The sequence below is a fragment of the Mustela lutreola genome, chromosome 7 (genome assembly GCF_030435805.1).
Source record: "Mustela lutreola isolate mMusLut2 chromosome 7, mMusLut2.pri, whole genome shotgun sequence".
In the NCBI taxonomy this organism is placed as follows: domain Eukaryota; kingdom Metazoa; phylum Chordata; class Mammalia; order Carnivora; family Mustelidae; genus Mustela; species Mustela lutreola.
In genome coordinates, this window is record NC_081296.1 from 107,003,509 (window position 1) to 107,019,912 (window position 16,404).

Sequence of the window (16,404 nt, forward strand, 5' to 3'; positions counted from 1 at the left end):
CAAAATTATAGAAAATAATGAAGCTGAAGAGGGAAATAAAAATACTGGATCATCAATGTAGACCTAGGGAACTCAGTGATTCTATAAAGCATAATAACATTTGTATCATAGGAGTCCCAGAAGAATTGGGAAAAGAGGGCAGAAGGTTTATTTGAAGAAATTACAGCTAACAACTTTTCCAGTCTGGGAAAGGAAACAGCTATCCAAATCCAGGAGGCACAGAGAACTCCCATCAAAATCAACAAAATCAGGCCAACACCAAGAGAGATCATAGTAAAATCTGCAAAATCTAGAGATAAGGAAAAAATACTAAGTGAAGCAAAACAAAAGAAGTCCCTAACAAATAAGGGAAGGCGAATAAGGTTAGCAAAAGATCTCTCCACAGAAACTCAGCAGGCAAGAAGAAAGTGGCATGATATATTCAACATGCTAAATGGGAAAAATATACAGCTCTTATGCTCTTCATATCCTCTATCGTGCAAGGCTGTCATTCAGAACAGGAGAGATAAAGAGCTTCCTAGACAAACAAAAGGAGTTTGTCTAGCCTTCAAGAAATATTAAAGGATACTCTCTAAATGGGAAAGAAAGATCAAAAGTGACAAAGACTAGAAAGGAACAAAGAAAATCTCCAGAAACAACAACAAAACAAGTAATAAAATGGCACTAAGTTCATATCTATCAAAAATCACTCTGAATATAAATGGACTAAAAGCTCCAAAGGACACAGGGTGTCAGAATGGATTAAAAAAAAAAAAAAACCTTCAATATATGCTGCCTATAAGAGACTCATTTTAGACCTAAAGACACCTGTAGATTGAAAGTGAAGGTATGTTGAAATATTTACCATGCAAATGGATGTCAAAACAAAGTCAGAGTAGCCATTCTAATATCAGAGAATCTAGATTTTAAAGAGACTATAACAAGAGAGGAAAAAGGGCACTACATCATAATAAAGGGGTCTATCCAACAAGAAGATCTAACAATGGTAAATATTTATGCCCCCAACTTGGGAGCACCCAAATATATAATATAATTAAATAACAAACATACAGGAATGCATTAGTAATAAAATAATAATAGTAGGGGACTTTAACACCCCCACTTACATCAATGGACAGACGATCCAAGCAGAAAATCAACAAAGAAATATGGCTTTGAATGATACACTGGACCACATGGACTTAAAATAACAGATATATTCACAACACTTCAGCTCAGAGCAGCAGAATACACATTCTTTTCAAGTGCACATGGGACCTTCTCCAGAATAGATCACATACTAGGTCACAAATCAGGCCTCAAATACTACAAAAAGATGGAGACCATACAATACATTTTCCAATAATCTAAAAATCTAAAAAAAAAAAATTTTTTTTTAAACGAATGGGTAAGGGAGGCTAATTTTCAACAAAGCAGGAAAGAATATCCAACGGAAAAAGGACAGTCTCTTCAACAAATGGTATTGGGAAAACTGGATAGGAACATGCAGAAGAATGAAACTAGACCACTTTCTTACACAATACACAAAAATAAATTCAAAGTGGACAAAAGACCTAAATGTGAGATAAGAAAGCATCAAAATCCTAGAGAACAAAGGCACTATCTCTTTGACATCAACCATAGCAACTCCCTACTACATACATCTCTGGAGGTAAGGGAAAGAAAAGCAAAAATGAACTACTGGGACTTCATCAAGATAAAAAGTTTCTACACAACAATGGAAACAATCAATAAAACAAAAAGGTAGCCTTTGGAATGGGAGAAGATATATGCAAATGACATATCAGATAAAGAATTAATATCTAAAATCTATAAAGAACAAACTCAATACCCAAAAAACAAATAACCTAGTTAAGAAATGGGTGGAAGACATCAATAGACATTTTTCTAAAGAAGACATCCAGATCATTCAACATCATTCATCATCAGGGAAATACAAATCAAAACTACAATCAAATACCACCTCAGAATGCCTAAAATTAACAACAAAGGAAACAAGTGGTGTGGCCACTCGGGAAAAGAGTATGGAGGTTCCTCACAAAGTTAAAAATAGAACTACCCTAGAATTCAGTGTAGTTCTCGCACTACTAGATATTTACCCAAAGGATACAAAATACTGAATTGAAGGGATACATGCACCCCAATGTTTATGGCAGCATTACTAAGAACAAGCAAACTATGGAAAGAACACAAATGTCCATCAACTGATGAGTAAAGATGATGTGGTACGTGTATGTGTGTGTATATATGTATATACATAATGGAATATCACTCAGCCATCAAAAAGAATGAAATCTCGGGACGCCTGGGTGGCTCAGTTGGTTGGACGACTGCCTTCAGCTCAGGTCATGGTCCCGGAGTCCCGGGATCGAGTCCCGCATCGGGCTCCCAGCTCCACGGGGAGTCTGCTTCTCTCTCTGACCTTCTCCTCGCTCATGTTCTCTCCCACTGTCTCTCTCTCAAATAAATAAATAAAATCTTTAAAAAAAAAAAAAAAAAAAGAATGAAATCTCGCTATATGCAACAATGTGGATGGACCCAGAGTGTATCATCAAGACAAATGCCATATGTTCTCATGCAGATGTAGAATTTAAGAATCAAATGAACATGGGGGTGGGATGGGGAAGAGGCAACCATAGAACAGAGCTTTAACTATAGAGAACAAACAAGATTGATGGAGGGAGGTGGGCCAGAGATGGGCTAAATGGGTGATGGGCATTAAGGAGAGAAACTGCTTGCCAGGCACTGGATATTTCAAACTGATGGTTTTAGCACCTTAAAGCAGAATGTCAAATTGAAAGGTATTTTTTTCCTCACGGTTATTTGGAAGGTGCGGCTATGACATGGCACATTATCTAGCACAGTTCTTCAACATTCTAAATATCACTACAGAGAATTTTTGTAAAATACTATATTCCACACATCATTTTTCTTACATTTTAAATTAAAATGAGGACATTGCCTCTTTGCAATTCTACATTTACATTCCCCCCTCCCGCCTCAGTTTCTTCTTCCCATGAGTGTTGGTGTTGTGTCAAATGCTCCCTGAATAACCTGTATGTTGACTACACCTACATCTCTACTCCTCAGTGGTTCAAATTCCCACAGGTCCCTACTGGAGACTCAGGTCTGATGGGCATTCCCCTTATTAAAATATCTTCCCCTGTCAATCTGTTCTTCTTCCTTGCCTACTTCAGATGTTAATCAGAGAGGATTTGGGGTAGAGTAAGATTGGAAAGACAGAAAAGAAGAGATTAGGGATTAGCTTCGAGTTTGTAGTCTTGCTGATTATTACCAAATTAGCCCTTAGCAAATCCAGTTAACTTCACCCCCTAAGCATTAAAAAGAAAATCCCCTCTTTGCTATCTCTATTTTACCTCCCTAGGTTGTATAATAGACACACAATGCTTTCTATGTGTGCTTGGACTTCACAAATCTGTCTCACGTCCACCAGAAAGAGCTCGAAGGTACTAATCTGATTACATCACTTACTGCCTACAACCCTCTAGTGAGCAATCAAACATTGAGGTGGTCAAGATAGTGAGCCAAACTTAAGTAACAATCAAGTCTTTATTCCCTCACTGTAACAGGAGGGCAAGCCAGAGGCCAATAGAGAGGCGCAGTTCCACAGGGCTCCATTCCTTGCCACAACCACCATGGGCCAGCATTAGGCAAGGGTCAGGTGGATGCAGTCACATGCATGGGGGCACCTCATTCCAAGGGGCCCCAAACAAAAGGCTCTTGACTATAGACTTGTGGTCCAAGGGGAAAGGAAGGGGGAAGAGCCAGACACGGAAAGATACTGAGTCAAGTGGAGGAAAGTGCCTCAACCAAAGACCTCTGATAAGAAGGTCTTAGCAAATGTGCCTAGGAGGTGCCTCAGTCAAGGTCCCTGATAAGGAGGCCTCTGTATAGGGACACCTGGGCTAGAAATACAGGTTACATATGAGCATGTCTGGCCTAGGTGCCTGAGTCCTAGATCTCAATTTTTTTAGAAAATAATGCACTGGGCACACAGCCAGGCTGGTGCGGGCAGGGCACGTTTCCCCTATGAGAGCTGCCAGACAAAGACCGTAATTGCCTATGGTCATGACTCATAGGTCACACAAGGATTCTGGCTTGGAGCTAAACTCCTCACTCTTCAGTGGCTACTCCAAAGCCTTAACTTCTTCACATGGTAAACAAAGATCCTTTCATCTGAACCCCATACCTACTTTTCTGCTCTCCTCTCCTGTTTCACATTTCATACTGCAGTAAAAAATGCACCCCTCCATAGGGCATCCGGGTTTGCTCAGTCAGCTAAGTGTCTGCCTTTGGCTCAGGTCATGATCCCAGGGTCCTGGGATCAAGCCCTATATCGGGCTCCCTGCTCAGCAGGGCATCTGCTTCTCCCTCTGCCTCTCCCCCTGCTCTCTCTCAAAAAAATAAAAATCTTTTAAAAATTTTATTTAAAAAAAAAAACTGCCCCCTCCCAAAGTATTCTAACCTCCATGCCTTTGCTCAGTTTCCCCCGCCTCCCCATCTTCTGTTTCTTCGCCAAGCAAACTCCCGCTTATCCTTTAAGATTCATCCCAAGTGCCACCTCCACCAGGAAGCCTTCTTAACAAATATCCGCCTTCATTCTAGACACAAGAAATTTTTCCCTGTGTTGTGGATCCTTATTCCCTCATACATAGAAGTTGCTACCAATTTACTTATTACTTAATATTTCCTGTTTCTGTATCTGTCTATGCAACAAAACACTATATTCCTAGAGAACAGAAGCCATACCAGCTCTTTGGAATTCCTCTCCAAAATGCCACCACTTACTCTTTACAAGTGGCTTCTTAGTCTACAGGTCTTAGGCTCCATCACTGGCAGGGATTTCTAAAATCTTTTCATTTATATATGATGGGTACTGGAACATTTAAAAGTGTCCATTTTCAAAATGATAACCACAACTTTTCACCTATAAGTTTTGAGTTTCCTGTCATTTAACTTTCACCCATTTTTACGGGAATCCAGTCCAAGAGGAGAAGGAATAGGGTAGCCAAGTAGACAGCAAAGATACCCAATGTCAGCAAAGGTCTAAGTGCCAGCAGTCCTAATATAACATTAAACTGGAAAAGTCCCTGTAACCTGTATCCCTGATTAAGTTGTAGCTTCTAGCTGTGTCACTGAGGAGGAAACCAGACTCCATTCAGGGGGAGAATACAAGAATGGACTCCTCGTGGGCCTAAATCCTAGGTGTAAAGATTCCATGCCAGGGAAGTTAAATTTAGATTCTCTCTCTCTCCCTCTCTCAGTAAACACTAAGATGTGTGCTGGGACTATTTGCACTGTTTCTGCACCTACCAAGTAGGCACAGAGCTACACACTCCAGAAAAATCTGGCTGGGATGAGAAGCAAGCCAGACATTTTAAAAATCCCAGTGAGAATAGCAAAATGAGCTTCTTACCTGGTAAAAACCTCACTCCACAGTTATACTCAAAAGGAAAAGCAATACTATCACCATGTGATTATGTCCTCTCCTATTTCCTACATAAAAATGTTTTTGTATCCTCTGCCATTCAAGACATTTGAGATCTTCTACATAGGGAGAAGATAGACCAGTAATATATGTGAAATGAATGCCTACAAATATAATGTTAAAACCCTAAAATATTTTAATGGACTGTGGTAGCCTCTAATGAAATCAAGAGATAAACAAATGAATGGGTACCTCCATACTTACAAGAGAACATGAGCAACGATGGCATTCACATCAAACAGAGTATCAGGAGGGAATTCTCTAAGTAAGATGTTGCCCCTACAAAAAATTTCAAAAAGCATTACAGAAATATTCCCTTGGAATTCATTTTTCTTGTCTTTCTAATACAGTAGGTTGTAAGTTCTTTGATGTCAGAGCCTGAATGTTATCTATTACCCCATGTTCCTCCCCTACCAGCATGCTGACCGTAAAACACACAAAAATATTTATTGAATATTTACACTCAATAAATACATTGACTTTGAGGAGCTTAGACCCTGGGCTAGGCAAAAAGACTGGGAAAAACACATGAGTCTCAACAAGGCTTCCTACCAACTTCCCAGTCATAGACACACACATTCCCTAAATGGGCTGGGAAAGAAGACAAGTTGCAGAGAAAAAGAAGTGTCCTTAGCAGTTGATCTCTGAGGAGACAGAATCTGTCCCCTCTTCTTAGGCCAAATCCAAATAGTTTGGGAAAAAGACTCTGAGAAACCTCAGAGAGACTAGCATACCAAAGTGGAGAGGAATCTTTAACTGGGACATTGGCAGATCTTTCAAAAATACATTTCTTCCACACCCAAATATGGACCTGACAGATCTACTCAAAACACTAAATTTGTTAAGTGATTACTTTTTAGGCACTTATATAGTAGGAATTTACATAAGAATTCTCATGTAATATTCAAAACAAGCCAATGAGGTAGGTTTTAGAGTTATTTTATCTCATTTTATAGATAAGAAAGCTGAAGCACAGGTAAAAAAAATCTATGGCTTAAACTGTTTGCTAAGCTTCATATGACTCCTACTGCATGCAACTTTATTCTGACTTAGTGATATTTTGTATATTTTAACATTCTAGAAGTATAGCTTTATATCTGCCTATCACACTCAAAAAAATACTTTACCTGAATAAATATGCTTTCATCGAATCCTTCTCTTTTCCACAGTATCTTGATGTTTCTTCTTTGACACAATTAACCTTTAAAAGATTATATTTAAGGTTTAGAGTATATATCAAAAGGTCAAGTTTCTTGGTTAGGGAAACAAGAAGGAAAATTAAGCAGTACAGTCTGTCTCCAGGTCAGATTTTTTATTTTGATTTGTATCCTATAATTGCTCATTTATTCAAGTGCTTGAGGTAACCCTAAGGAATTATTTCTACACCTAATAGTTCTATTTAATTGTACTTAAGCATTTACATTTAACTCATCCTTATGGAACAAGTTGGAGGTAACCAGGTAGAAAAGGAAAGAAACAATTAAGACAGGGCAAAAAATCATGAGTAAAAGCCAAGAAGCAGAAGTAAGTGGTAAGTTGGGAGCATGAAAGCATCTCAACAGCTGGAATACAGATACTGTTGGTTTCTTACCCCAAATCCATCCTTCTCTTTTGTTTTACTAACAGAACTTCTCTAAACCCAAGTGCCCCAATGAAAGACTTTTCCAGACTCCCCAACAGGTACAGATGGCTGAACAGTGTTTGAAGTCACTGGCATTGAATTCCAGATGGTTCCTAAAAGGGAGCTGACTTATACTCTTTTCCCACTTCTTTCTGACAAAAAACAGACAAGGCAGCTAGGGCACCAGCAGTAATCATGGACCATAAAACATCTTGAAAGGAGAAACCCTTGCTGAGGATGGTGCCACAGAAACAATGAACCTTAATCACTGATGACATTAAAGCAGCCATAACAGCCCTTGATAGTTTATAATCTAGACTCTGTGAAAAATAGAAGGATAATCCTGGCAGCAACATGAAGACACCATGGAAGGCAAGTGAGCGCAAAGATAAGGAGGCAGGTTAAATGAGTATCACATCAGTGCAGGGTAAAGATGACTGGCACCTGAAGTAAAGCAAAGAAGGACAGAAGAGGTTCAAGAGATTTTTCACCAATCCAGCAAGGAGATCTAGCGAGAAGACTGGGCATGTGTTTTTAGCATGGGATAGAGGAGAAAGGAAAGAGATAAAGAGAATGAAGAGGTTTCGAGATGGGGCAAGGAGTAGCTGCTAACAAAACTTAAACTAAGGCTGGAAGAAAAAGTTATTTCATTTTAGACTTTGTAAGTTTTGTTTTTTTTTTTTTTAATGGGTTCTGGGTTTTCTGTGTCTCTGTGTGTGCATTGCTCAATTTAATTTTAACAGAGTCTGAAAGGAAGCAGGATGACAAGTGGGGAAGCCATGTTTATTTTCAAAAGCAAGAAAAGGAGAACTGATCCTCAGAAAAAAGTATTAGGAATAGAGAATTAGAATTAAAAGTCAGAATACAGCTACACCCCCCCCCAAAAAAAACCTGAATGTTAGCAAGAATTTTTACAAGTCAGAGTATAGGGGATGATTGACATTATGACAATAGATTTTTTTTTTCCATTCATCCCATTCAACATATATATGAACACCTACCTAATGTTAGTCAGTCTTCTAGTCACCAGGGGTACAGTTAAGTTCCAAATAAAAATCTTTATCTTTAGAACTTACATTCTAAAAGTAGATACAATTTTAAAAACTAATTAATATGCAGTGTTAAGTCCCATATAGAAAAAAATTCTAAGGGGACAGTGTATGACAGAACACTTTAGATAGATAACCAAGGAAGGCTTACAGGAGGGAATGACTTTTGCACAAAGAACAGAAGGAATGGAACGATGCATATGATTATATAAATATATGGAAGAGAGAAGTTCTAAGCAGCAGGGAAAATATTTGCAAAGGCCTTATGGAAAAAAAACAATTCTAGCTTGTCCAAGTAACAAAAAAATGACCTGTAGGTTTCAGGAACAAACTGAGCTAGGTAAAGAGACAAAAAATGAAATTAGAGAAGAAACCAGTGTCAGTAAAAGGGAAAGTTTCTATTTTATCCTAATCTAATGGGAAGGGGTAGCAAAGTGACCTGATACATATGAATTATGTGTGGAGAAAAGTTTAGTGGGACAAGAGTTAAAGGAGAAAGACCAATTATTAGAAGGCTACTATAATTTCCCAGATGAGAAGTGAAAAAGATTTAGACGGGGCAGGGTGTGGTGAAAGTATAGGATGTGAGAAGATTTAAGAAGTTTTAATAATAGAACCTAAAGATTTATTGATGGATTGTTTACAACAAAATGAAGAGTCAAGATGATCTAAAGGTTTTTTTGTTTTAAAACCTGCTTTGATGGGACACCTGGGTGGCTCAGTTGGTTAAGCAGCTGCCTTCGGCTCAGGTCATGATCCCAGGGTCCTGGAATTGAGTTCCACATCTGGCTCCTTGCTCGGCAGGGAGCCTGCTTCTCCCTCTGCCTCTGCCTGCCTCTTTGTCTGCCTGTGCTCGCTCGCTCTCTCTCCCTCTGTCTCTGACAAATAAATAAATAAAATCTTTTTTAAAAATAAATAAATAAATAAAACCTGCTTTGATATAGTAAGATAGCTACACCAGCTTTCTTCTGATCATCACTTACATGATACATCTTTTTCCTTCATTTACCTTGAAGATGTCTGAAGCCTTTATTTTAGGATGAATTTCTAAATATTACAGAGTAGGGTTTGGTTATCATACCCAGCTTTGTCTTAACTGGAACATTTAGTCTAATTTATAATTTATTGTTTCCTTCATCTGCATCTTCTTCCTGAAATCTTAACTTTTAAAGACAATCTCAAAATGCTACTTTTTGTCAAGTCTTTCCTACTACCACACATGACCTTCTGCCCTGATAATCAGGTATGAGCTTCCCTTCCTTTAAACCTAAAATGGCATTTTATTTGTAACTATTACAATGATTGTGTTCTGCTAATTTCTGAAATTATTTGCAAATATATTTTTTCTCCCCTATATAGGATCTAAATTCTCCAAGGAAATAGACCAGATCTTAGTCACATATCTATCTAAAAGACTGAACAAAGTCACCTCATTTCAAGGTCATAAACATTTACCCAGTATCTATTGTGTGCCAGAGAGTGAGCTAGGTCCTCAATATAGGTCTGTCTTATTCCCCAGTCTCCTTTCCACACAGCTTAGCATCCTCAACTGTAAAATCAAGACTTTAAGTTTTGTTAGTTCATAAAGGCAACACCCTGGGCATAAACCTTAATACTCTATTTTAGTTACTAGATACACAGTTATTAGCTACTAGATAAACAACATGATTATCCCTTTTGAATGTCATACCAGCCAAGTATTTCATTTCTAAACTTTAGAACTTTATTAAAAGCACCTTGAAGATGAGCACCATTATCATTCTAGAGTGAAATCAGTTGTCCAAAGTTAACAAAGTTACATATAGAATTGACATAAAAAATATTTTTTTTAAGTAATTAGCAGTGATATAGTAAAAAACAGATAATTGCTTTTTGCCCCTGGTTCCTCACACAGGGCTCTTGAAACCCTTACTATTTCCTGAGTGATAGGGGTATCTTTTGTTCCAATATTTGGTTTTTAACCCCAGTTCCTTATATAAGAGCTTCTAAGAAAACCCCTGTAGTGTTTAAGAGTATCTTTCTGCATGCTAATGAGGTGACTGATCCCTGATGGCTCCTATATAGCTTTGAGATGGAGACTCTTAACCAAAAAGACAAAGGCATGATTAGGTTGAACTTTCTGTCCCACCTCCTACCCTCAGGAGATTGAATTAATCACCACGGGCCAAAGATTTAATCAATCATGTCCACATAATGGAATTTCCATAAAAACCCTAAACAACAGGGCTTAGAGAGCTTTCAGGGCGGTGAACACATCCAAGTACCAGGAGTGGGCACAGTCCAAACCAGAAAAGGACAGAAGCTCCTGTGCTCAAGACATCCAGACCTCACTCTATGCAGCTCATCTATTGGGCTGTTCCAGGGCTCCATCATTTATAATAAACCAGTACTAGTTTTCCCTTAATCCTGCGAGCCATTACAGCAAATTATCAAAGCCCCCAATTTGTAGCCAAGTCAGGCAGAAGTTGTAGGTAACCTGGGAATCCACTCCTTGGGACTGGCATCTGAAGCCGGCAGGGGGAGAGGAGTCTTATAGAACTAAGCCCTTAACCTGTAAGATCTGGGCTAAGTGGGCGGCTAGTGACAGAACTGATTGGTGTGGGAAAATTCACACATTTATGTCAAAAGTGTTCTCTGGGTAGAGGAAAGAGTTTCCCTTTAATAGCCAAGATTAGTTAACCTTTCTATGCTTCCTGCTCTGGGAACTCTAGCTATAGGGACCAAGTGGGACAGTGACCATCTCTCAAAGGTAGAAGGCTAACGAACTAAGAAAGAATAAATGTACACAGAAAGTTAGGTAGATACTAATCTGAGAGAATTCAATAATCACTGGGTTTTAACCATTCAATTTTCTGAGGTACAAATTCTAAGATTAAATGAAAAGCTCATGGAGCTATCTAATCTATGACACATATGGAAATTTTCCATATACTCAATGACAAGTTTAAACATTTTTTTGAGAAAAAAATTAAATATATCATTTCAAGTTAGTGTGTTTTTACTTTATTCTAAAAATAAAGGGAAAACTGAAACATAAGTAATTATAAAGACTCAGAAGACTAGAAAAGCAATTACCTCAATTTTTATACCTCAGTTTGTGGTCATAAACTGAGCTAATAAACTGAAATTTAATAAATAATTGAATATAGAGATCTATTATAATATATTTGTCAGGCAAAACAAAACAACAAAGCCTAACCATAAGATTGAAAATTGAACCATGGCCTCAATAAAACAGTTTACAAAATAAATTAAATTCTAAGCCAAAGAATTCTGAACAGCTTTTTTTCTTCATGTATTAATTTACACAATAACCTGGAACTATCTTTCAGTGCTTCTGTTTTTTCATACATAAAACGGTAGGAAAAAAATTTTTCCAGTCTGGAAAAAGGTGTGAAACATAAGTATACTTAGATACTCAGCCTTAAGTCATATAATTGTAAAGTGTCTGTCACTAATAATTTAGTAACAAAAAATGTCTTCCTACCTTTGCAACTGAAATTCCATAGTCCTGGAGAGGTTTAACAGCCTCATTCAGTTCTACTAGAAATACAGAGTTTCTTGGAGAATCTAAAAATAAGAAATGTTTAATGAATGTTTTATGGCTTGCTCCTTAGAAAAGATGAATTTTTATTTATTTATTTATTTATTTTTTTTTTTTTTTAAAGACTTTATTTATTTATTTGACAGAGAGAAATCACAAGTAGATGGAGAGGCAGGCAAAGAGAGAGAGAGGGAAGCAGGCTCTCTGCTGAGCAGGGAGCCCGATGTGGGACTCGATCCCAGGACTCTGAGATCATGACCTGAGCCGAAGGCAGCGGCTTAACCCACTGAGCCACCCAGGCGCCCAGAAAAGATGAATTTTTAAAGCTAAACCTGAAAGCTGCACACTAAAGAAGAAACAGATCAGTATGCCCTAAAAGTATACAAAACAACAAATAATCAAGTAAACATACCTAGTTATATATTTTTATACCCTTATTTCCTATTGCCTCATCATTCATATTTCTAATGATTTTATGATATATTTTAACTTTGTAAGTACATTTTTTAAATTTCTAAAACAAGGGGCGCCTGGGTGGCTCAGTGGGTTAAAGCCTCTGCCTACTACTCAGGTCATGATCCCAGACTCCTGGGATCAGGCCCCCTATCGGGCTCTCTGCTCAGCAGGGAGCCTGATTCCTTCCTCTCTCTCTCTCTCTCTCTGCCTGCCTCTCTGCCTACTTGTGATCTTTCTTTGTCAAATAAATAAATAAAATCTTTAAAAAAAAATTCTAAAACAAGAATAGAATAAATATTTAATCTAGGGGCACCTAGGTGGCTCAGTGGGTTAAGCCTCTGTCTTCAGCTCAGGTCATGATCTCAGGGTCCTGGGATCAAGCCCTGCATCAGGCTCTCTCAGCAGGGAGCCTGCTTCCCCGTCTCTCTCTGCCTGCTCTCTGCCTACTTGTGGTCTCACTGCCAAATAAATAAATAAATAATCTTAAAAAAAAAAATTTTTTTTTAATTTAAAGCTAAATTAATTGACATTATTTTTCCAATACCACATACACAACACACATGGATACATGTACAAAACTTTCAAAACAATTTTAAAGCTTTTTTTTTAATGAGAGAAAGAGAGAGAGCATGCATGCAAGTGAGGGGGAGGGGCAGCAGGAGAGGAAGAGAATCTCAAGCAGGCTCCACACCCAGCACAGAGCCCATTGTGGGGTTCAATCTCACCACCCTGAGATCATGACCTGAGCTGAAATCAAGAATCCAACACTTAACTGACTGAGCCACCCAGGCGCCCCTCAAAATAATTTTAAATACCATTTTCAAATGACAATTAGAAGAGAACCAACAGAAATGTGGATTCGTTCCACTTACTAATTCCAAGAATAGTTTTTTTTTCAGGGATAAAGACTTAATGAGACCATTACAATTTTTAGTTATGTTCAACTGGTTATCAGTGTAATTAATGGTACAACTAAAGCAAGGTATTAAACAAAAGTGTTACTAATATATCATTTAAAGTTTTAAAACACTTTTATTTGTTCACTAAAAATACCAAAAAGTATACTTTCAGAAATGACTAGATGAAATTCAGATGTAATTCTACTAATTGCTAATTCTTATCTAGTATTTACTATGGACTAGTCACATGAGTAAATTCATTTAATCCTTACAACAAATTTATAAAGTATTATTTCCTCATTAAAGATATAACAAAAACACAGAGAGGCTAGGTGACTTGATCAAAATCATACAGTGGCAAAATCGGGATTTAAACTCAAGGCAGGCATATTTTAGTAGCAGCTTTATGGCACATAATACTAATCCTGACAATAAATTCCCACTGAGAATATTGATTAAACAGCAATAGAAACATCACAAAAATCATGTAGAATATAAAAAATACTTACCAGCTTGACAAAAATAAGCTAAGGAGGCTTTTCCTGGTTGTAATGTACTGAAATATTTCTGAGGACTCAGTTCTGATAGAGAGCCTACTGCTGACTTACAAAAAATGCACATCATGACAAAAGAGATGCCCACTCTAAATAAATTGAAACTGGAAGACATCATCAGCTGTAGTTGTACATGGGCAGGAGGTTTTGTCTGTTTTTTTCAGTGCTGCGGTTCTGTTGCCTAGGGTAATATCTAGCAAGAGCAGGTGTTCAACAAAGTTTTGCTGAATAAATTTGTTAAACAAATGAATGAAGTAAAATCTGCAAAAAGAATAATATAAGGTATTACTTATATATTTGATCTTGCCAGTACTTTCCTATTTCCTTCTAGTAAATATTTGAGAGGGATGGTATAAAATGACATTGATTTAATAATACTATTGATTTTTGATACTTGCAAAAGATATCAAAGATATCTAGAAAATTCAATATGAAATATTTTGAGTTTAATAGATATTTACTAAAGGATGATAAGTTAATTGTCATTTTTAAGGGTTCTAAAATTAATTCTCAGACATTGTTTAATCCTTGTTTTAAATTAGGCATTTTATCTTTCTCTACCTAGAACAGACTTACAATCAATACCGTTATTTAGTACCATTAAATGGGAGTGAGACATCCAAAATCTATATCTACTATGTCCACATTCTTTTTATTTTATGTTCCCTAGAAGACAGCTATAAAACTCTTAAAAGGACATTCCTTCTAAATATACTTTTAATACATGACTTAGACTTATTTATATAGCTTAGAAATTCAAGCATCTTTTCCAACCCATATTTTAATTCAACTCTATCTTCTGAACTCAGATTTGTTTTAGACATCCTCCTTTCATCTTCCTTCATGCTGTACTTACTTCCATGCTATCCTCTGCATCTGTTGTCAATTCTTCCTCTTCCGTTTTGCTACCTTCAAATCTCTCTTGAACAATTTCTTCTTTCAGGAAGTTTTTCTACTGATGATCTATACTACCTAAATTTAAAAGAAGATAGTTTGGGAAAATATATCATACTTCTAGGAGGTAATATACACCCACAAGCATAGGTGAAAATTTTAATTTTTTTTTAATTTCAAACATAAGGAGAGGGGTATGCTTTCTCAGTAAAGAATAAAATGATAGAAGAATTAAAAATTTAGTGAAAATTATACTAAACTGGGTATTTACTTCGCTTTTTTTTTTTTTTTTTTTAAGATTTTACTTATTTATTTGTCAGGGGTTGGGGGTAGCATGCACAAGCAAAAGAAGTTGCACGCAGAGGGAAACACAGGCTCCCCACTGAGCAAGGAGCTAGAACTCTAGGATGATAACCTGAGCCAAAGGCAGATGATCAACTAACTGAGCCACCCAGGCATCCCTACTTTGCTCTTTTAATCTTATCAGTAAGCATGTAACTTCTCTCCTTAAGAAGCAGGTATTCCTATGATCCTATATCTTGTTTCTTAAATTCCACCTATCAGTGAGGTCATATGGTAATTGTCTTTCTCTGATTTGACTTATTTCACTTAGCATAATACCCTCTAGTTCCATCCATGTTGTTGCATATGACAAGATTTCTTTTTTTTTTTTTTTTTTTGATGGCTGCAAATCATAGGAGAAGAGAGAAAAAATTGAAACAAGACAAAACCAGAGAGGGAGAAAAACCATAAGAGACTCTTAATCTTAGGAAAAAAACTGAGGGTTGCTGGAGGGGAGGAGGTAGACGAATGGGGTAACTGGGTGATGGACATTGGGAGGGTATGAGTTGTAATGAGCACTGGGTATTAGATAAGACTGATGAATCACAGACCTGTACCCCTGAAACAAATAGTACATTATATGTTAATTAATTGAATTTAAATTTAAAAAAATAAATTTTTAAAAACCAGCTATTCTTTTAAAAAAATAGGAACTAATTACTTAATTACTTCTTTAATTATTTTTATTAACATATAATTATTATTTGCCCCAGGGGTACATGTCTGTGAATCATCAGGCTTACACATTTCACAGCACTCACCATATCACCTACTTTCTCCAATGTCCATAACCCAACTACCCTCTCCACACCCCCTTCCCCCCAGCAGCCTCCAGTTTGTTTTGTGAGATTAAGAGTCTCTCATGGTTTGTCTCCCTCCCAATCCCATCTTGTCTCATTTTTGTTTTCTTCCTTCCTTCCCTACCCTCATCAATTTCTTCTTAACATTATTTTCATTAGAGCTAATTTATATCAATTCATTAGAGCTGATATTTAATAATGAACAAGAGTTCAGAAATTCAAGTAGAATGAGGGAGGACAGTGAGGAGGCATATAAAAAAGTAAGTTTAATGATATAATTAAGGGGTATCCTTGATATTAACACTGATTACATATTACAGTCATTTTAAACCAGTGTATTTTAAAGCCAATTATATTAATGGCAATGGTTTAAAATAGGTCATTCAATATTTTCTTTATGGGGGGATGGGAAATGTATGCATCCTGAGGCTAAGATAATAAGTATTATAACATTTATTACTATACAAAATAACTAAAACCTAATGAAAAGATAAAACTTTTAAATAAAAGTACACTCGAACAATTCAAGTATAAATATAATTTTTCCTGGGCTTGTGGTTACAATGCAGTTATTTTAACACTAGTTGGACAGTAGGGTTAACATAGGATTCTTTTCCCATAGAATGAATTTTGTAGCAGCAAAAGGTCTAACTGCACATTCGGTGCTACAATACTTTCCCACACCAGTTCATTGGACGAATGAAATTATAGATGTGAAAGTACTATGCATTTCATC

At 36.9% G+C, this 16,404-nt stretch overlaps 1 protein-coding gene across 8 annotated transcripts in view; it reads right to left on the minus strand.

The window, feature by feature from the left end:
• TXNDC16 (thioredoxin domain containing 16) overlaps positions 1–16,404 on the minus strand; it is a 107,229-nt gene that overhangs the window by 81,504 nt on the left and 9,321 nt on the right. For 3 of the 8 annotated variants that reach the window (XM_059182101.1, XM_059182096.1, XM_059182102.1), the window contains exons 2-6: positions 14,489–14,600; positions 13,588–13,893; positions 11,667–11,749; positions 6,637–6,710; positions 5,714–5,788 (exon numbers count right to left, since the gene is read on the minus strand). In XM_059182101.1, coding sequence (XP_059038084.1) covers positions 5,714–5,788; positions 6,637–6,710; positions 11,667–11,749; positions 13,588–13,750 — 395 coding nt within the window. In that variant the 5' untranslated portion in view covers positions 13,751–13,893; positions 14,489–14,600. Of the gene's footprint in view, positions 1–5,713; positions 5,789–6,636; positions 6,711–11,666; positions 11,750–13,587; positions 13,894–14,488; positions 14,605–16,404 lie in introns of all 8 variants that reach the window. The other 5 variants (XM_059182097.1, XM_059182098.1, XM_059182099.1 and 2 more) reach the window with 3 other exon arrangements.